The sequence below is a fragment of the Rhinolophus ferrumequinum genome, chromosome 11, assembly GCF_004115265.2.
Source record: "Rhinolophus ferrumequinum isolate MPI-CBG mRhiFer1 chromosome 11, mRhiFer1_v1.p, whole genome shotgun sequence".
Lineage (NCBI taxonomy): Eukaryota > Metazoa > Chordata > Mammalia > Chiroptera > Rhinolophidae > Rhinolophus > Rhinolophus ferrumequinum.
Window position 1 is genome coordinate 50891259 of NC_046294.1, and position 23171 is coordinate 50914429.

General features: G+C 38.0%; 1 protein-coding gene across 1 annotated transcript; it reads right to left on the reverse strand.

The window, feature by feature from the left end:
• Positions 1 to 122: 122 nt before the first annotated feature.
• On the reverse strand, positions 123 to 23042 carry THAP12 (THAP domain containing 12). Its single transcript, XM_033121431.1, has 5 exons — positions 22737 to 23042; positions 12527 to 12647; positions 8521 to 8628; positions 4693 to 4729; positions 123 to 3206 (listed from the first exon to the last, which is right to left on the reverse strand). Exons 1-5 carry the CDS (start codon positions 22823 to 22825, stop codon positions 1273 to 1275), a joined length of 2289 nt encoding a protein of 762 aa, XP_032977322.1. The 5' UTR covers positions 22826 to 23042; the 3' UTR covers positions 123 to 1272.
• Positions 23043 to 23171: the final 129 nt, after the last annotated feature.

A 23171-nucleotide genomic window follows, 5' to 3' on the forward strand; every position in this document is an offset into this window, starting at 1 on the left:
ACCCAGCACTCCACAAATATGCGCCATTCTGTTTGCTGAAACTCAAATAACACTAACTTATCCCAATAAAATAATTCAGTGACATCTCAGCAATTATATTCATTCATTTACATTTTAGCCAGCAACAATTACACAAATCTTGACATTTTATATCATGGGCCATACAATATATAATATAAAAAAATAAGTTGGATAAAGCTTACATTTAATAATTTCTTAATTAAAACGTCTTTTTATATATCCCATGTAGTGAACCACATACCAAAAATTATATAAATAAATAAATAAGAACTTACCTTCAGTTATGAAGGTGATATTTTTGAAGAGGTTTTACCAAAGAATCTGTTTTGTCCCCACCAAAAATAATGTACCTGAACTTTAAACAAAATTCACATTTTATTTAGGTTGAAATAAACTATACAAAATTGATTTTCTTCACCAAAAATAACAGCAATATTTTTCTGTATTATTCCTAGATAAACCACAAAACACAGTTTTGTAGGTTTTCCAGGTTTTTCTTATAAACCAAGACGAGGCAGTTGTTATAGTCATGGAAAAAGACAGACTAAAACAGACAAGTCAGTTGTCAGCCTCCATGGCCTCTGATCCTGTCTTGACCATGAAAACAGAAGTGTTCAACATATACCAGCTAAAAAGCTTATGAAGATCAAGGCTCAACGAAGGAATGTAAACAGTAACAACCAGATGTGGAACAACAATGGCAGGCTCTTCCATAAACCAAAACCCTGTTTGGCAAGTTCACGTTTCACTGGTAATTCGCTTAACTGTCCATTGCAGAGTTTTAACTGCATATTAAAAACTGCTATTCAAAGGTTAATTGTGAGCTTCATTGTAACATTTTATAAAATGCATTCCTTCCTCCCACACCTCCTCAAAATTTACTTCTTCAAAGAACTGATAATTTAATACCCGACAACTGGATCCACAGTGATAATAAATGTTATGTCTACACTGACTTAACTACAACAGTTCCAAAGTGCCATCAGCAGAGATCACGCAGAAGTGTAACACGGCACTTTCAGTGCTATCTTCTGGAAGAACAGTAGTTCTCCAAAGCATAAGATTTCAAACAGGGGCCATTTAAACAGGCAAATTATCAATGGCTAATGTACTCAATGGGAGGCCTATAGGTCAAGATATTCAGTGGTTAAGTGACCTACGCACACCTTACAGCTTCTCTATAAGATATTTTCAAATTTCTTAGATATTTTTAAATATCAAAAATAACAAAAAGAATATTTTTAAAGTCTCTCAGGTATTCTGGATGGTTTCTGAATTATCAGTAGGAAGCTGTGACTTAGTTGTATAGAGTTTGATATATGTATCCACCATTAAATCTAGATCATGTTTTATATCGAAATTTATGTGAAGCAAGGCTAAGTTACTCGACCTCTGGCCTGTCAAAGTGTTCCTCAGGTATGCTTTGAGACGCTTCCGCCCATTTTCATAGCGTTCGTTCTCTACCTTCATCACAGGAAGAATACATAGGACCTTCAGCAATGCATAAACATTAGGAAAAAACTTGATGTCTGGCAAGTGGAGGGCTTCATAAATGGTGGAGGGAAGCTCTATATCTTTCCCTCTGTGTTTCCACTTGATTCTCCAACAATGCAGCTCAGCCGAGAGCGTGTCAGGATTGGGTAAGTCACTTCTGTACATGTCAGCGTGGTGCTCCTCCGATGTATTGAATTTGAGCTGCCCCATAACAGAAGGTACCAGAGATAAGCATTTAAGAGCTTTGAGGTGCTGTTCTGAGAATATATCTTTCAGCTCCTGAATGATGTGTTCCACTGTTGGAACACTTAGAGCTTCTTTATAGTAACTCTCAGACGTCGGCTGAGCTTCCAGGTCACCTTGCTGAGCTCTGCGGAATTTCCCCGGGAGCTTCATTTGAATATCAAGTTTGGCTGCTAAATTGGTGGCTTCCTCAAACCAAAACTCGTGATACACTTCAATATTTTCCATCACTTCATTTAGTGAATGCAGCACTGCAGTCAGGCTACTGGCTGCAAAGAAGACATCAGACGTTTGCCCCTGGAGATTTTTCCCAAAGGCTCTTGTAAAAGATAGAACATTTTTAAGAACAACAATGGTAACGATGAAATCAAAATCTGTTACTGCACTACAGAGCACAAATGCTCGGCCAGCTATACAGTTATTCCATCTAATATTTGTGTCACTATTTATACCATCTAAACATAAAACAAGTGCTTGTAGGAGGTCCACTAAAATTTCAAAAGCATCATGCCTGCCTGTCCACTGAGAATGGCAAATTTCCTTTAGTTCTTTACCCCTTTCTTCATTGTTCTGAAACAGGACAGAAATTACACTGTCAAGCTCTAAAAGCAGTTGTGGTGATCGATGGAAAAAAGAACAAACTTCCTCAATTGTTCCTAATGCAACAGACACTCCCGTAACAGGCACAGATTTTGCCAACCACATATTTAAGGCACAGGAAGAGCAGAGTGTGTAGATAGCTTGGGGATATTTCTCTAAAAGTCTAGAAGCAACAACTTTCATTTTGGAAGAAAATCCACTGGACACAATGTAAGCCTGGCCGCGACAATACTCCATGTTTAAGCCCCACTTCTCAGTTATCATAGTATGAAATTTCATAGCCAAAATTTCGGCATCACCTTCGTAAGGCAAGAAGCCCACAAATTCCTCTCTCAGGTTATGAGATTCATCAACAAACCTCACCAACACGGGCAGGTGCTCTTCCCCTGCTATATCCACTACATCGTCAGTGATAATGGAGAAGAAATGAGAGTCTCTTACTTCCCGGAGGGTTTCTTCCCGAATGCAGCTCTCACAGATCTCCAGCATCTGTTTCTGCTGCGTTTTTGAACAGAACAGTGTGTTGACTGCTGTTGTCTCAAAGCGCTTTCTCAGAACCTCTTCACCAGAATTTATCCGGCACTCCAGCAGTGCTTGAAAGTTATCAGGAGTAAAGAGACCTTCTGGGATTTCATCAGCTTCATGTCCATCCAGAGGTATGTTTTGTTTTCCCATAAGAATCAAAATTTCAAATAAAGATTTTAAGTATTCTTTGTTTTCCTTCTCTTCAAGGGTTAAAGGTAAAATGTCTTCGTCCTGTTCTTCACCCCCTTCTTCTGCACTGGGGTTCTGGGCATTGCTGTTATTTATTTCTTTATGTTTTTGTTCCTGTTCAGAAGTTTCGTCAACTGGAAAATAAAGAATTAATTTTATAAAACAGGTTCATGAGGAACCATACAAACAAAAAATTTTATATTCTTGATTAGTTAAATATTTAAAATTCACAAACTCATCCATTCAGCATTCACCGGGCACCTCCTGGACAATAGACTACAACAGAGATTAAAATAAGACACACTCTAGTGGGGGAGAAACACACACTGTGAACAGATAGGTTTTAATCCTACATGTAAATGCTGTTATAGCAGTGAAACAATTTCTTAAAAACTAAACAAGGCACATCACGAATACAGAGTAATAAGAGAGAGTCCGTGCCCTCAGAGAAAGGAAGAGGAAGAGAACTACTGTTTATGAGGCACTGTGTTGACATTCTATACGTACTACTCTACAGGCAGGTGTTATCAACCCCATCTGACAACTGACTGCCCAGGGTCGCAGATGCAGTTAGAAAGATGGAGGTGAAATTCAAACCCAATCTTGTCTGGATGCAAGGTCCATGCTGATGCTGTTTCTATCAAACCATTAATCTATAGTTTTATATGGGAGATGAGACAGTTATACAAACCAATATAAAGCATATTCATGCAAGTTTTAGGGCTAACAATAGAATATTAGAAATCTCAGCCTAATCTCTTCACATTTGGGTGGGAAAACTAAGGCCCTGACCACCGTCATACATACAACCCTGTAAGTCCTGGCCCCTGAGGTCCCCTCTGGGTTCATTTTCTAACCATTATGGATTATTAGAAGCTCCAATAAGAAAGTAAGTGCAGGTCCCTAAATTTGGCACCCTGTATCAAGCCACTCCACTTCTGATACCCTTCCCTCCTTTCTTAGCCTGAGTCTACATCTCCTCATCTACAAAAGGTGGAAAATAATAGCACTCACTTCAGGGCTAGTTTGAGATTTAAACGAACTAATATAAGTAAGGTACTTAGAATCATGTCTTGGCACATGATAAAAAGTCACGTTAATAATAACAGTAGCAGGAGGAGACGGAGGAGGAGGAACAGTAGTAACTGATACGAACACAAATAACTTCCCGTCCTTACCCTCTGGTGACACAGCTCGGGCATCAGAACCTGCACAAAGGCTACTGTGACTCCTACCCCTACAAGGCTAAGTGTCTCCACAGCATTTGTTCCTTAAATGTTTACCAAGAAATGATTATACACCACATACTGGGGGGACAGAGATTCTGCTTCTGCCCTTTTTGGTGCCTTTCCTTCCCTAAACTGGGACACTGTGTGTCTGCCACCCCTGCCACATTGAGAGCACCCAGTGGAGAGAGAATGAAGCGTATGGCACAGTGGCACTCAAAGACAAACTGAATTTTAGTCTCACAGACAATTCGAGACCACAGGACAATGACCACCACTCTCTTACATCATTCTCACAGTAGGTTTCGGACATAAAACATACTTATTTGTCCTTACCAGGTCAAGGCCTTTTTAAAAGGCATTCAGAAGTTGAGTCATTAACACTATCACTTACTTTTTTTCTGTTTCAGAGTCCTGATTTCATCTTCACTCTAATGACAAGAAAAAAAAATCTTTAGGAACACTGAATTCTAGTATATTATGTAGCTTCACAAGTGAAAAACATATTTGGAGTCAAATTTAATTCTCTCCAGAGCATACATTCTTTATGAGGAATATAGATGACAGGAAAACCAGAAAAATAATTTGCTGACTCCAAGTTTGTAATAAAATATTAGAGGGGAAAGACTATCATTTAACTTAGTTTATACCTAAATCATCATAACTTTGTGTTGTGTTTACTAGTAATACAAGGCAAGAATATACCATGGCACTTGGGATCAAATCCAAGGGGACACAAATCAGACCTCCCACCCCAATCTAACCCAGGGGGGATGCCATGTAAGAGGGAGTTGCTGGATTCCAGAATCTAACACAAAGGTTCTGAGAAATCCCTGGGAAGCAGAAAGTGACACAGTGCCAGTAGGAAGAGAAATGAATGCATACAGCATAGAGGGCCAAGCAGCACACACAGGGTTAGAGAATTTTCCAGTTGTGTCCTCTTCTCTCCCTCTAACCCACTACAATGCTTAGATCCCAGTCTGCCCCATTAGTACTCTGGGGCAGGGAAGCAGCAGTACCCGTGATAGATCGAGACAGCAGGGTACCTGCTAGACCGTGTGGGACATGACACTGATAACAAGAATAGGTCAGCAGGCCAGCCAATCTGAAGCAGCCCCTCCTTAGCCCATGGGCTGCGAGTTACACCGATAGCAGATCTGGAAGCATGCCTGCTATAGGTATTGAGGTTCCCTGGGGAGCAGAGTATATGAAAATGACAGCCCCAGAATGGGTGGGAAATGGCTGACCCACCCTGGTACATATTACTAAGAAGAAAGCTGCTGCAGAGAACTGTTGTCTCGTGTCAGCACTCATCTATGAGAAGTCCCAGGGAAACAAATACATAGAGGAGAGAAAATGAATGAAGAAATAAATAAGAACTGAGGATTCCTTAGAACTTAAAAATGTTAAGTCTGGATAAGAAAAAAACTTCACATGTAGATACAGTTTAGCCAAATCGGAAATGTCAAATATAAAGAAAAAATACTAAAGGTTTGGAGGGAGAAAAAAACAGGTCACCTAAAAATGAACAACAATCAGGTTGGCATCAGATTTCAATAGCAATAATGGATGCAAAAAAACTAGAAAGAATCAACATCACATAGACTATATGTATTCTCTATGTATTACTTAATAACATTTGAAATAAAAAATACAAAATGGTTTTAAAAAATAAACGCATGTCTGGAAACTAAAAACAAAAATAATCCTGTGTTAAACAAATGGGAAATTACAAAATACTAATAGCTGAACAATGAAAGCACTACACATCTAAAATTGTGATATAGCTAAAACATACTTAAGAGAGACATGTATAGCCTTGCCTACACATAAACATAAGCTAAACATTCAAGAAGCTAGAAAAAGGGTCAAAAGGTAAATCCTTCAACTCAAGAAGAAACCAATAAAATATCTCACAAGTACAGCAATCATTGATAAAACTAACCATTATTTCTTTGAAAAGATTATTAAATAATTTTAGGAGTAGAGAAAGGCAAGCATTCTAAAATCCTAGATAAAGTTCATAAACTTTTGGAAACAAAAAACACAAGAGAAAATAAATAAATTGAACAACAAGTAAATTGAAATGGCAATCAAAATATTTTCTCACCCACCCCAAGCCCTCTGACGGTTTTAACAAGTTCAATCTAACTTTCCAGAGCAGATAATATCTACCTCATTTAAGTTTTTCTAGCAAAATTGAGAGAAAGAAAAAAAAGGAAAGCCGTCCAACTCCTTTTATAAGGCTAACAGAACCTTGATATCATAACTGGATAAAAAGAGTGCATGAAAAGAAAATTATGGACAGGCCAACACTTGTAATTATAAATGCAAAATCCTAAAGAAATTATTGACCAACTGAATCCAATTGTGTATAAAAATAAAGAGATACAGTGCAATCAATTAGGGTTCATCATGGGAATGTAAAGATGGTTCAACATCAGAAAATCCATCAGTATTTTTCATTACATTAAAGAATGGAAAAAACTTGTGAACTTTTTCTACTTAATAGATGCAATGAAAGCATTTAATAAGCTCAACAAGTTAAGACAAAAACACGGAATGAGTACTAGGAGGGAATGAAGGAAATTTAATCTTTAGCTTGATTAAAAACTATCTTAACAATACCAGCAGCAAACATCATACTTAATGGAACAAAGCAAGTGGACTAGCTGTGACATTACTGGGACTATTCAACAAAGTAGTAGGGACCCTGACTACACAACAAAACAGGCAACAGAAAAAATTAAAATTATAAGAAGTGGAAGAAGAGGCAAATCTGTCCTTATTTGTAGATTGACCTGATTTGTAGATGATATAATCAACTACATAGAAAACTCAGTAGACTATTAAGATTAACAAAAAAGGGTCTTCAAAATTGATGGAAACAATCTCATCCACAATACATAATCTGTACCAACAAAAACCATAATAAGAAAGTGGAATCCAAGGAAGAATGTACAGGTTCTCTTTTAAAGAACTGCAACAAAATCCCTGAAATTTTTTCTAATTTTTGACTTTCTGAATTCCTAAAAGTATTTTAATTCTTTTCAAAGAAGTAGTATTTAGTTTTGTCAATGATTACTGTTACTTGATAGCCATTTATTTATTTATTATGGCTGGGATCACAATTATGAAAGAGAAGAGTTAAGAAATCACCTTATCTAAAAGTAAGGTATATTAAAAAGCCATGGTAATAAAAATAGTGTGATATAGCTGTGAACAAACAAATATTCCAACAGAACAGAACAGGAGTTCCCAGAAACTGCCCTGTACATATGTAAACTTGAGATATGACAGAGGTGCCATGTTATACCAGTGGAGGAAAAGATGGATTAACAGACCATGTTGGGCAAACTGGTTCTCTATAAGAAGAAAAATAAAATTAGATCTCTAATAGACACTATACATGCAAACTCCAAATGGATTAAAGATCTAAATATGAAAAGTAAACATAGAACAAAACTAGGAAAATTAGATGTTATCTTAAAAAAACCACAGAGTAGATAGATTGAAATGACGTACATTAAATACACTACCACGGATACCAACAGGGAGGGGAGGAATGGGAATGGTAATAGTGGAAGAAGGAAAAATAATAAACAAAATAAGGGCCTTGAGGGAGGCAAAGACACTAGAAAGCCATGGACTGAGGAGTCTGAGTAATTTAATTTTGTTCACCCAAGCTCAACAAAAAGCGAGTAGGTTTCAATCATAACTAAAGGGTATCAAAGGAATATAAAAACATGCATAAATGATGCCATAGATGGAGATTTAAAAGCTTCTTCTAAAGCCCGTCAGTACTTAATAGTGATAGTCCTTATCTGTAAGTAAAACCATTCATGTCTTAACTTTTATACCTTCCCTTTCTGTATCCATTTGTGCTGAGTTCTGGAAATATACCTCAGGTCTACTTTCCTTACTACAAAAGAAAAGGTAGTTTTTCGGGTTTTTTTAAATTCTTCCCAGGAAGGGAATGAACAGCACACTTTGGCCCAAGTCAATGAGCACCGACTCGCTACATTTGAAGGAGATGTTTCCAATTTAAAGACTAAAACAAACGAATCATCTTACATCTCGGCTACTTCAACAATCATAGCACTCGTTTCCCACATGCTATCTGTGCAATAGAGAGTAACCTGGTTCCATTTTAACATGGATGCATCTACACTTGATTTCACAGTGTTATCGGGGGAGGGAAAGCTGAAAGCACATTACATACCAATTCTTTTATTCGTTTTCTGTGTCTACTATGTGGATTGTTCAAATGACTGGTAAGATCAAATATTGTTGGTATTGCATTATCTCGAAGAACTGTCCTATAAGGACTCTGAAAAAAAAGAAAAGAGTGTTAATTCAGAGACAGTCCTTAAAAATGTATCACACATAAATAAAATTCTATGTTAATGATTTCCCCAGTACTCCTTCAACTCCAGCTCTAAAGTGTAAAGAGAGACGTGAAGAATTGATATCAGTCTAGATCAGCTTCTTATTTCTAACTCTTTTTGCATTTGCCCTTTTCGCAATCCTACTATTATAAACTGAGGAAATGAATTGATGATAGGCATAAGAAATAAAGTATCGTGCGTATATATTTCTAATTCACCCTTCCAGCTACTTTATTCTGCCCTTCCATTAGCTCACCAAATCTACAACAAGCACAAATGTCTCTCAAATAATCTATCCTCTGGTATGTTCTATAATAATTCTTTCCTCCGTCATCTGCTGTGCACTCCACTCTACTGCTGTTACTGAGGAACATCAAGGCACAGTAACAATATTGGATTAGGTCCCAGAGACCTAGAAACAAGTCCAAACTCTACCAGTGACTTATTACAAGACCCTGGCCAAATACTTTCCCTTTTTGGACCTCAGTTTCCTCTTCTGAATAAAATTCAGGTATTGAACTAGATCTACATTTCCCCGAAATGAAACTGTCCACATACTAATGATCTTAATAATGCTTGCCATTTCAGTTATACCGTCTGTAGTTTTACACAATCCACTCGTTTTTTAAATTGACATTGTCTTAAGCAATAAAAGCTATACAATAATGGTTTGAAGGGCTAGTTATATTTTTAAGACATATTACAAAAACTCTACAATAAAAATTGATACATGTGCCACCTGAAATCACTCATACCATAAGTGATATACATAATCACACTTTTGCAAACATTGAACTAGGTATTTCTAAAGCCCCTTCTAATTCTAATGTTCTGATCATTGAAGGATGATTGTCATGCTCTATCCTAATTCCTGTTAACCCATTCCAACCTGGCTAAAAGCTGATGAGTCTTCCACAGCCAGCCCAAAAGGAGGTCAGGTAGAGACAAGAAGTTTAGTAGGAGGTAGAGTAACAGATGAATAACTGCTGCTACTACATTGCCCCCCAGCTCATTCAAAGAAACAGTGCCTTTAATTTCTTCCCGAATTTGCACCGATAAAGACAAAACACACTTCATTTTAAAAAGTGTTCTCGGGAGCAGCGATTATTTCAAAGCTGACTATTAAAGCATGTTCAAATCACATGCCAGACAAAAATAACAACTTCTATATTTTTTCACCCAGGGAAGGAAAGTTAGGAAGATGTGAAGGAATACAGCTGACCCTTGAACAACACAAGACTGAACTGCACCGGTACACTTATATGAATTTTTTTAATAAATACTATAAATGTATGTCCTCTTCCTTATGATTTTCTTAATAATATTTTCTTTTCTGTAGCTTATGTTATTGTAAGAACACATAATACATATCATATACAAAATATGTGTTAATCAACTATTTATGTTATTGATAAGGATTCCAGTCAACAACAGTCTATTAGTAGTCAAGTTTTTGGGGAATCAAAATTACACATAGATTTTTCAACTGCGGGGGACTGTCAGTACCCCTAACCTCCGTGTTGTTCAAGGGTCAACTCTATATAACTAAAGGACACACACCATCCTAGGTTTTATCCAAAGAGTTGTTAAACACATTTGGGAAGAATTTCTATTCAGATGCATTATTTTCTAGTTCAATCCCATACCTCACAGAAAACACAAAGAAGTAAATCTACCTTAATGACACCCAGCTTCTAATGCTGGGCCAATTATCCTGAGTCTACCTGGGAGTTTGAATCAGGGATTGATTAGGGACACAACCATTGAAGGAAGCAAAACCTACAGAATACCCAAAGCGTCTCATCTTTCCCGCTTAGCAAACACCTCAGAAGCAAACATATACACATACACAGTCAACTCGCGATATCCTACCAATTATTAAATAAGAAGAGGAGGGATAAAACATTCTAATTAATTTTAAAATTCAAATCAAATTAATTTGCTATAAAGCAAAAATATTACAGACCAAAAAACATAATACATGAATGACAAACATGCAACTTTTTATAAGTACACATGCCAAAACGGGCTATATTCAATTCCTGTGCATAATTTAAACTCAGTACCAGATTTAAATTTTAACTGCTTGATTAAGTTTTGAGCATAAAGCAATGATCTTCCTTTAGCATTAAAGATAGTATTTGGCTTTAGAACTAGCCACAAATGTTTACTGATGAGATCTTAAATGCCAAACTAATGAAATAAAAATTCTTAAACATTTGTATATAGATATCGGGTAATCCAGCTTTTATTTATTTAATTTATTTACTTAATTTTATTTTTAAGGAGGGCACAGCTCACAGTGGCCCACACAGGGAATGAACCGGCAACCTTGGTGTTATCAGCACAATGCTCTAACCAACTGAGCTAACCAGCCACGCTTAATCCAGCTTTTAATAGCAATTATCTTCTACATGTATAGAAAACCATCTTCTCACATTTGCATTAATTTATTCAAGACTGAAGAATCATGTGGAAATTTAAAAAATGAAAATAGCTCATCTTTCTGTTCTATGCTCTGACTAAACAAAAATATGAAAATGAACTATATTTTAAATTTCTTACATTAATTTTGTTGGAATTATCTAATTGAGACTATATTTATCACTAAAATAAAAACATAAAAATGTATATGGATTGTGTATTTAAAATAATAATTTGGGATATTTTTACTTAATGTCAAAAACATAAAAGTAGTTTGCCTTTTAACATATGAAATCTCTTATTTTGGTTGGTCATTATTACCCTCTTAACAAAAGCAAGGCAAAATTATCCCTCAAATATTCGTGATTAAACTGTTGAACCGGAATTGGCTCACCTCCCAATGACTTCACAAGTATCTGCTTCAATTAATTTTGAGAAATAAAATAACCCAATCATTCTTTAGTTTTCTGATGCCTCTGCAAAATGTATCTGAAAAAAATATCAAAATAAATTGCTGCATAACAATATATAGTGTACCTTCAAATCAAGTTTATGTCTATCCCAATATCTGGGATGATATCAGTTATACCTAAACACGAATATATTATTTGTTTAACTAAACTGTCCTCCTATAGTTTTTAGTGTTTCAAGTCTGCTCCATTTCAATCAAATCTGCCCTATTTGTACCTTTTATGAATCACAGTAATAACAGAATCACAGAGGGTTAAAAATCTTAGACGTCAGGAATTATCTAGTCTAATCTCATTAGAAATTGGGTCTCAAGAGGGGAATTTGACTTGGCCAAATTCACACAGTTAACAGTATTAAGACTGTTAGTAAGAGAGATTCAGGTCTTGATATGAAATTGCAATTATTGATGGAAATTTTTTCTTTTTTACTTTTTTTTATATTAATTGTATGATTTGCTTCCTGTTATATTTAGCACATAAAAATTAATGATTGGTTCTTATAAAAACAAAAACATGAAGACAAAGAGCTCCATTCCTTGATGAAGATTTCACTCATAAAAAAGCTCTAGAGAATCTGCTCCAAATAAAAATGCCAACTTTACCTTAAACATACACTTTTATTAACAATCTAAAATTTTCTGAAGGCTACACAAGAAGTTTAAAAGTGGCTACCTATGGTGAGTAGGAATGGGGCATCAGAAATGGGGGAGGGGGTAAAAAGAACCAACAGGTTTCTAAGAACAAAATACATACGATTCAGCTCCAAATTAAATTTGTTTTTGTCTTTAAAAAAAAAAAAAGTGGAATGTAAGGATACCCTCCAACAATAGATTTACATTTCCAATCAGTTACTGAGAGAGAGAGAGAGAGAGAGAGAGAGAGAGAGAGAGAGAGAGAGAGAGAGAGAGAGAGAGAGAGAGAGAAACCAAACCCTCCTATTACTTACAGTTCTACAGATCATAGATGTCTCAAAGTGTTTGGCACATAATCGATAATGTTTATTTAGTTGATCAGGTGTTTTATCTTCTAAGTCTGCTCTCCTACAATTTTCCACCCACTTCTGGCATCTATAAAACAAACCAAAATACTATTTTGGAATATGAGCTCAACATTTAAATTTCAGCAGTTTCAAGGCAAATACATATTATGGACCATTGATCCCCTCTCTCCTCTACCCACAGAACGTAACATAATTTAGTGAAGTTGATTAATAACAAAGTGAGAGCTGGAAGAAACCTTAGATATCATTTAGTACATTCAATTACAGACAAGATTAAGAAGTAACTTGCTCAGAGTCATGTACAAAATCAGCAACGAAACTAGAACTTAAACCTGAGTCTTTCAACATCCAGGACTCCTAGTATCAGAAAGGACTCAATCATCAGCAGTATAAATAAAAAGTTGCACAACTACCATGTCTCCCTGAAAATAAGACCTAGTCGGACAATCAGCTCCAATGCGACTTTTGGAGCAAAAATTAATATAATTAATTATAGTAAAATAAGACCAGGTCAATATAATATGAAATACCAGATATGATATGATATGATATGATATGATATGATATGATATAATATAATATAATATAATATAATACTGGGTATTATTTTAAACCAGGTATAATATAATATAATGTAATATAATACCAGGTCTTATATTACTTTTTGCTCCAAATGATGGATTAGAGCTGACTGTCCGGCTAGGTCTTATTTTCGGGGCAACACGGTATGAATATGATTTATTATTTACAGTGATATGTACAAACTAGATTGCAAGCTTCATGAACGCAGGGGTTGTGTCCACACAATCTAGTATACAGAAGGTATTGAAGACAGTGAACAAGACAAGGTCCATACTCTCTTGGTGCTTACACATCTGCAGAAAAACAAATAATAATAATAGTAATAATACTTACTAAGCAGTTATGAGTCAGACACTGTTCTGAGTCCTTTCCAAAGGGGGTATGATTATTATCCCCTTTGTGCAGATTAAGAAATGAAGGCACAAAAATGTTAATTTGCTAAAGGTGCAACTAGATCTTTCTTTCATTCCTCAAGTTCCTAAGAATAAAGGTTCTGCCGTGAATAAACTGTGTCACAAATCTGAAAACCTTCATTTTATAATCCTATCATAGTATATTTCCCTGTCTTAACATTATACTTCACCCCTCCCCCACACACACCCCAACAGTTAATTCCCTCCATTCTCAGTATGTGAAACCATAGTGAAATGTTGACTATCTAACCTAAACTAAAACCACACCTAAGGTGTACAGCATTTCATTCGGCCAAAAAGTATTACTACACATAGTAATAATGCCTAAGGTGTCTGGATTTTAATCATATATTTACATAGTTGTGCAATATGATTATAAGCATTTCATGTTTCAATATCCAAATATTTAGTATAAAAACTGTCGCACTATAAAATAATTTGCCATACTGTTAGAGTTAAATTTGTTTTTTAATTCTCAGATCTCTGGAGACCTTCCACATAGATACTATAGCATGTATTATCTCTGAACAAAGTTGAAACAGCTTTCTAATACCAAGAGCTAAATTAATTACACTTACAAGTATGTTCATTTTGTAAAAATTCATCAAGCTCTAAAGTACCATTTTTGTACTTTTCTCTATGTATGTCATTATCGAAAAAACAGCTTCCCCATGACTCTTCTCATTCTCAATAAAAAACTATCTGTGTGAAGTCAGACAGTGGCTACCACTGGGAAGAGGGAGTTTGGGATATTAGTAATATTCTCTCTCCTTTTTTTTTTAATTTTTTTTAAACTTTTTATTTATTTTAAGTGTGTTTTTCTAGTACCCAACAGCTCCAAGTCAAGCAGTTGTTTCAATCTAATTGTGAAGGGCACAGCCCACACTGGCCCATGTAGGGATCGAACCGGCAACCCTAGTGTTATGAGCATTGTGCTGTAACCAACTGAGCCAACTGGCCGCCCGTCTCTCTCTTTTTACCTCGGAAAAATTCTCATGGACATGTCACTCTGAAAATCCAACAAGCCATACACTTATAATTTAATCTTCTGTATATATACTGGTGGTGCCAAAAAAAAATGTACACACATTACTGTATTCATCTTTTGTTATTGGTATATACTGAGTATTACAACTTCAACACAGTTTTTTCCTTTCTTAAAATGTGTATACATTTTTTGGCACCCTCTGTGTGTGTGTGTGTGTGTGTGTGTGTGTACACATATATATGTGTGTGTATATGTTTTATATCAATAAAGTTATGAAAATTATATATGACCATAATAAGTCTTTTTTACATACATACATATACTTATGAGCATGTATATGAGGTCAGACAATTAAGTTCGCAAGCTCATCCTAGAAAAAGTGCCACATACCTCATTCCTGAATATCACTACGGTCACCTTCGAAGTACTCCCCTTGGGAAGCTATGCACCAACGCCAGTGCCTAGTCCACCCTTCAAAGCAATTTTGGAACTCTTTTTCTGGAATGGCCATCAGAGCTGTCATTGTATTACCCTTGATGTCCTGAATGTCATCAAAATGTCTTCCTTTCAATATTTCCTTTATCTTCACGTATAGAAAGAAGTCTCTGGGGGCCAGATCAGGTAGAGTAGAGAGTGTGTTCCAATACAGTGATTTGTTTACTGGCTAAAAACTCCCTCACAGACAGTGCTGTGTGATCTGGTGCCGTCGTGATGCAAGAGCCATGAATTGTTGGTGAAAAGTTCAGGTCGTTTTTGTCTAATTTTTTCATGCAACCTTTTCAGCACTTCCAAATAGTAAACTTGGTTAACTGTTTGTCCAGTTGATACAAATTCATAATGAATAATCCCTCTGATATCAAAAAAAAGTTAGCAATATCATTGCAACAAGTTCACAAACTTAATTGTCAGACCTCGTGTACACAGGGTACCAAAAAAATGTATACAAATTTTGAGAAAGGAAAAAAACTGTTTTAAAATTGTAATACTCAATATATACCAATAACAAAAGATGACTACAAGTCATATGTATACATTTTTTGGCACCCCCACATATGTTCGTAAATATATGTATGTAAAATATATGTATACATATGAACAAGTATATATGTTTTTATGCTCATAGATATATATACATTTATATACTTATATGTAGATACACTAACATGCTTATATAAGTACACACACACACACACACACACACACACAATCATCTCTCAATTTTTTCTTAACCAATGTCCCCCCTTTCCTAGCTCTCCCTGTCACTGTTCTGTGCCCTGTACTCCAGACTCTGCAGCCTTTTCTCTTAGCAAAGTAGAATGATTCCCCAAATCCATCTTCTTCCAAAGTGGTCTTTTGTCTTTCTCTAACCCCTTCTCGTTGCTGCACAGTAAATATTTTAAAAAGCCAATGTCAGAATGTCTTTTCCTGCTTATGATCCTTTGTGGCTTCTCATTACTCTTAGGATAAAGACCCAATTCCTCAGGGCTGAGAAGACCCTGCAAAACCTGGACCTTGTCTGCCTTTCCACCTTGTCGCGCCACCTTTCCATTCTCTGGCCCCTCACATGCCTTACTTCAGTTTCATGAATGCACTGCACTCATTTCTATCCTAGGGCTGTTCCCCATGCTTGATTCATCTTAGTTCCCTCTTCTTGTTGCTTTTGTACTTCTTTTGCACAGGAAAGCATATGCAAAGATCAGCCATCAGAGCCTAGCCTAAATGCCATTTCTTGAGGAAAACCTTTCCTGATTCGGGGGTGTGTGTGTGTGTGTGTGTGTGTGTGTGTGTGTGAATGTATACACACACCCAGGTAGGTAAGACTCTCCTCTACCTCTCTAGACGGTCTCTCAACATCCTATATTTATCCTACCATATTATTACGATCAGTATAAACATGGTCTGCCATCTTAAAAACTTCCTTAACCCTGATCCTCTCCGTAGTAAAACTAGCTAGAGTCCATTTTCACTGTATCCACTTTCTTATCTCTCATCAATCAATTCCAAACAGGCTACTGCTTTATCCCTTTTCCCCTGAAACTGCTCAAGATTACTCATGACTTCCATCCTGCCAAATCCAATGGTCACTTTCTATCCTCATCTTAATCACCCTTTCAATAAATACTATTCAACCGTCATCGACCACTCCTTTTTAAGTTTTGTTTTCAACTTTTTCCTTCAATGGTCTCCTAATACTATGCAGCATTTCCAAAAACATGTTCTAAGGAACATTAGTCAAAAAAGTGTTCCATTTATTAAAAAAAGGAGGTTTAATGGTCAAATAAGTTCAGATAATATTACCCATTTAATCCTCCTCTTGGGGTTTTAGATATTCCTGTGAGACCTTGAACAAATCAGCTAACCTTTCTATGCCTGCATTGGTCATCTGAAAGCAACGACAATCTCAAAATTTACTGCAAGTGTTATATGATATAATGTACAAAAAAACACATAGAATAGTGCCTGGCATACACGGTAGAATGTTAAGTATTCTATAAGAAATATTATTATTACAGCTCACAGCATTGTTTGGAGGATTAAATGAGATGACATGAAAGTATGATCTTATTTTATAGAAGCAATTCCCAAACTTCATAGTCTCAGGACCCCTTTACATTCTGAAATTACTGAGGACCTAAAGGGCTTTTGTTTATGTGGATATTAGCTATCAGCACTTATTATAGAAATTAAAACTGAAAAAAAATTTTTTTTTAATTAATTCTAAAAGTAGCAATTCCATTACAGGTTAACATAGGTAACATTTTAATGAAAAATAACTATATTTCCCAAAAAACTTTTAGTGAAAATGTTTAGTGACAAAAATGGCAAATCTCTTTAACGTCTAGCTTAATAAAAGACAGTTTGATTCTCAGATCTGCTTTTATATTTAATCTGTTGCCATATGTTGTTTTGGTTGAAGTATATTAAGAAAATCTGGCCTCACACTGACATGCAGTTTTAAAAGGTTATTAAAATATTCCTCCTTTTCCTACATAATTCGGTATGTTCTTCTTTGATACTACAGAAAACTCCAGAAGTGGTACTTTTTTACAGACTAGTTGCAATGTGTGAAACCAGACCAAGGAGCTTTTTCACACTCTAGTGGTTACATTAAAGTCCCTGGTCTATCTTGCACTTTGAATAGAGCTTTTATCCATGCATGTCTTTGTAAAATCATGAATTGATCAATTTGGAAAATACTAGTTCAGTGACTTATGCAGACCATCTGAATGGCAACACATTTCACTATACAATATATTTGAAAGTCACATTTATCAATATCACCACTGATCTCATCAGAAAAGTCTTTAAGTATTAGAGAGCTGTCAAATTTAAGGTTGTGCATATAAATTTTCCAAAATTATAATTTTTGTTTAAATGCTTGAATGTCAGTTGTTTTCCTTGAAATAGCAGGCTTATTTCATTCATTTCTGAGAAAATGTCTATCAAACACCTGCATCTGAATAATAATGCTTAGAAAATTTTAGAAAACACAACATACAACTTATCAGAGAAATTATGTTAAACATTATGTAGCATCTGAAAAACTCCACTGTATGCTCCTAAGAGAATGAGCATGAAAAAGGCAAATAATGCCAGTGTTATTCTAAAAATACTTTTTACCTGTGGATTCCTTGAAAGGGTTTTGGGGACCCTCATGAGTGCCCAGAAAATCAATGTTTTACATTTTACAGGGGAGAGTACATCAACTTTCAATTACCTTTGATTAAATTACTAAAAGAATCTTGAAAGACCTCACCACTTCAGGGGTGAGTTAGTACTAACTGCCTGAGGAGGAAGAAGAGGGCTTCAATTGCCCAACTCTCTCTAACAGGAGCAATTCATTAGATCTACTTGTAAGTTCTCACCAGGTCTGGGGATGAGCCACTGTGAACTGCCCCCAGATTCCAGCCAAGCCTTGGCATTCCTCAAGCCATTCTGGAGCAATCAAAGTTTAGGCAGGTTTATTTTTTTTCTTTTTACTTAAATTTTAGGTAATCTATGACCTCCCTGTCACTCCCCTAATGTGAGTTGATTCTATTATTTTATAACAAAAGGAAAGAAAAGAGGGAGAGAAAATGGGGAGGGGAGGGAAGAAAGAAAGGACATATTAATGCCACTTTTTCTAAACTAATAAGAGCTATTATGGTCTGAAATTCCATGTTGTGCCCTTTATTAATTACATTCTTGAATTTTAAATTACTTCTAAAGGCCGGCCCGGTGGCTCAGGCGGTTAGAGCTCCATGCTCCTAACTACGAAGGCTGCCGGTTCGATTCCCACATGGGCCAGTGGGCTCTCAACCACAAGGTTGGCAGTTCAATTCCCTGAGTCCGGCAAGGGATGGTGGGCTCCGCCCCCTGCAACTAAGATTGAACACGGCACTGAGCTGCCGCTGAGCTCCCGGATGGCTCAGTTGGTTGGAGCGCATCCTCTAAAACACAAGGTTGCCGGTTTGACTCCCACAAGGGATGGTGGGCTGTGCCCCCTGCAACTAGCAACGGCAACTGGACCTGGAGCTGAGCTGCGCCCTCCACAACTAAGACTGAAAGGACAACAACTTGACTTGGAAAAAAGTCCTGGAAGTACACACTGTTCCCCAATAAAGTCCTGTTCCCCTTCCCCAATAAAATCTTAAAAAAAAAAAAATTACTTCTAAATAGTGTTTCTAAAAGTGTGCATGGAATTTATAAATATGATGAATGGGAAATGTACTATTAATAGCATTAAATATATTTATCTTTATTGTTAGTAAAAAAATGTTAACTTTTGAAGAATAGATGGGTTAGCAATCTCACCCTTTACCAACCTTCCCTACAACCCATTTACAGAAAAAAAACTGGTTATAACTAATAACCCTAAAAATATTGTTATTAACTCAATAAACACCTCTGCAAACTACTTCTTTATTATAATTAACTCTGGGCATGGTGGAAAACACTGTCAAATACAGTAGAATTTGAAATCCTAGAGTATGAGGAGATTTGGTTTGGATAAAAAGTTAAGACTTTGAAGATACTACGTTAAGTAAAATAAGCCAGACATAAAAGGACAATTATTGTATCATTCTACTTATATGAAATACCTAGAACAAATTCATGAAGACTGAAAGTCGATTAGAAGAGGTGGGGGCAATTTATTGCTTAATGGTTACAGGGTTTTTGCTTGGGGTAATGAAATAGCTTTGGAAATATATAATGGTGATGGTTCCACAACATTGTGAATCTAATGCCACTGATTCATAAACTTAAAAATGGTTAAAATGGCAAATTTTATGTCATATATATTTTACCAAAATTGTAAAAAATAATGTAATACACCAAAAACTATTGTACTCTTTAAATGGGTGAACAGTATGATATGTGAATTATATCTCCATGAAGACGTTTTAAAAAGTTAAGACAAGTTCATAATTTGGTCTTGAAATACTCAAAGAATTTGCATAGAAAAGGGCACAGATTTGCTCAGGGTGACACTGGGGACAAAACTAGGACTTCCAAAGCATAAATTATAGAAAGGCATATTTCCACTCAAAACAAGGAAGAAAGAACAGCCAAAGCTATCCAGAATCCTCATGTGTCCTCTCACAGAGCAGAGAACCATCACTGGAGATTATTAGCAAAAACCCACCTGTCAGGAATGCACAGGGCCCCTAACAGTGGAATGCAAAAGTGTGTGTCTATGTTTTTTCTCAAGTAAGAATCCTTATATGAGATTCTCAAAGAGAACAGTGACCCAGAAAAAGGTTAAAAAGCCGCTACTATTGAGGGAATTCCAGCATTTTAAGGGATATTGTACTAGATCTAAAAACTTCCCAATCCGAGACTGTAAGCCCCTATAGGCCATACTTCCCGTTAAGGAGTGCAATGAAAACAGCATTCATTACGTTTGGACACAAATGCCCCGTGTTCCAGAACTGACTAGTGGTGCGCTCATTAGGCAAGGAAATATACTGCCAAGAATGGCCTTGGGCTAAAATTTGAGTAAGCTGAAGATAATGTGTACGGGGATAAAGCCCAGTCAGGCGAAGACTCTTCTCTGCTCCCATGGAACCCAAAAGCCATTCCTCTCTCCAGAGCTAGTTCCTAGCTTTTCTCCCTAGGAACTCCCTAGGGCTTAATCCACAGATTTACTCTGCATTAAGTACCTGGTACCACGGCTTTAAATACCCTCTATAAACTGAGAACACTGGTATTTACAACCTTCAGTTTGGGAGTCTCTAAATCCCAGACTTGTGTCTCTTTTTATGGTTTTACCTCTTAAATATTTAGGCCATTGATCTAAATATGGGCCATTTTGAGTTCATTTTTGGACACGGTATGAAGGCATCTATTCTTGGATGTCTAGCAGGCCTCTCAAACTTCACATGTCCCAAACCCAGTTCTTAGTATTTCTCCACCAAACCTGGTCCTCCCCATCTTCCTACAGCTCTGCAAGCTAAGATTCAAAATCTTAGTCATTCTTGATTTCTCTTTTTCTCTTACAACCTTCATCTAAACCATTCAAAAATCCTGTTGGCTTCACCTTCAAAACACATCTCAAATGCAACTTACCACCTCCTCTTTTATTATTACCTGAATTATTGCAGTTGCCTTTAACTAGTCTTCCTGATCTCACCTTTGCTTCCCTACAATCTATTTAACCAGCAGCCAGTGGTCCTGTTTAAAGTGTCTCCCTACTCTATACCCTTTGATGACTTCCTATCTCACTCAGAATAAATGACCAGTTTTTTCCATGACCTACAATGTCCTACACAATTTGCCCCTGACACACACACACACACACACACACACACACACTCTCTCTCTCTCTCTCTCTCTCTCTCTCCCTCCCTCCCTCCTCATCCCTTCCCTCCCTCCTTCCTTCCTTAAAACAGCAGTCCATGGACTTCTGCTTGTACCCCTAACAAGCATGCCCTGCCTTTATATTTACTGTTTCCACAGCTGGGAATGCTCTTCCCCCAGCTAGCTCCATGGCTGGCCCCCTCACCTACCACTGGTCTTTGCTCAAATTCACCTTAGTGAGGCCCTTCCTGATCGCCCTGTTTCAAATAACAATTGTGCCTCCCCTGCTATTTTCTATTCCCCTACCCCCATAACATGTGCTTTTTTTCCATAACATTTATCACTACCTGACACACTGTATATTTACTTGTCTATTTCCCTCCCAGTGGAATGTAAACTCCATGAGAGCAGGGACTTTGAACTGTTAGTCTGTATACTCCCAGTGCTCAAAACAATGCCTGGCTAGCACATAGTAGGCCTTCAGTAAACATCTGCGGAACTAATAAATATCATGTTTTATTATAACCGCCTGCTTGTATCTGTCTCTTTGATGGACTGTGAGCTTTCTGCAGGCAGCAACACTGCTTCGTTCACCTCTGGATTTGCAGCACCTAACACATACAGGGGATGTTGATTTGAAATGAATGAATGAAAACGAGAGGCCAAGGAACAATCCTCAGCCTTTCAAACACAGTCCCTACGCTTTCACTCTAAATATTAGTCAGAGAACGTAAGTTACATCAAAGAAGAGGTTTCAATACCAATTCCTGTGCCTTCACACGTACTCCCCACCACCACCACTCCCCGTTATCCCCACAATAACCAAGTGAGATAATGAGTAACGGTCACAGCCAGAATTTGATCCATGAACAACTCCGAAGGAGAGAGTAACTGTGACTTAACTTGAGATCAAAGAAGGTGGCCGGACTCTAAAAAGAAAATGTCTCGGGGGCGGGGGGAGTGGGGAGAAGGGAGTAGAAGAGGAAAGGGCCCCGGTGACCACAACCAAAAACTCCAAGTCCCTCTTTTGACAGCTCAGGAAACTAAACCCCAGAGAAGAAAGCGACTTGCCCGAAGTCACACAGCAAGCTAACCAGGGCGAGAACCCACCTTACCCTGCCTGCCCGCCGCCCCAATTACCTCTTATTTCGGGTGGTGTCCTAGGCGCCGCACCCTCATCGGCGCACGTGCTCCGAAGTCCCCGGGCGCCCGCCCGCCCAGTGCGCGCGGCCCGTTCTCCACCCCCGTCTGAGGCCGGGGTCCACGAGTGTGCCCCCCACAGCCCATCCGCCAACACACACCGTTCTTAGCCCGGAGCCTGCCCGGGGAGGGCGGCTGGCAGCGCGCACCGCGGAGGTGGGCCGGGACTGCCGGCTCCGCGCCTGCACCTTACCTGGCCGGATCCCGCGGGAACCTGAAGAAGGCCAGGTCCGACTGCGTGCTCTTCCGCGTGCAGTTGGGGGCAGCGCAAAAGTTCGGCATTGTAGCCCGCCCGCGGGCCGGCCCAGCGCTCCCCTCCCCGCCTCCTCAGGGCAACCCGCCCGCCCGTCGGGGCTGGGGAGGGGAGCCAGGCCGGCCTGCCGGCTCGGCAGGGCCGGCGCGCCGGGGGGAGGGGCGGGCGGGCGAGAAGCCGCGAGGGGCAGGAGGGGCGCCGCGGTCCGAGGCCGAGCTGGGGACTCGGCTCCACAGTGCTGTGAGTGGCCGGGAGGATTTACCGCCGCCGCCGCCGCTGGTGCACCTCCCGCCCGCCCGGGACGCTGCCGCCTCCTTCCCACAATGCACCCTGGCGCCCGGGGGTGCCCTCTCTTCCCTCAGCCTTCCTCCCCCG

Coding starts and splice junctions, on each gene's coding strand:
- THAP12 (XM_033121431.1), bottom strand. CDS start 22,825: ATGCCGAACTTTTGCGCTGCCCCCAACTGCACGCGGAAGAGCACGCAG. Junction 4,730..8,520: donor GAAAACGAATAAAAGAATTG/GTATGTAATGTG, acceptor TCTTGTCATTAG/AGTGAAGATGAAATCAGGAC. Junction 3,207..4,692: donor GACTCTGAAACAGAAAAAAA/GTAAGTGATAGT, acceptor TTTATTTTCCAG/TTGACGAAACTTCTGAACAG.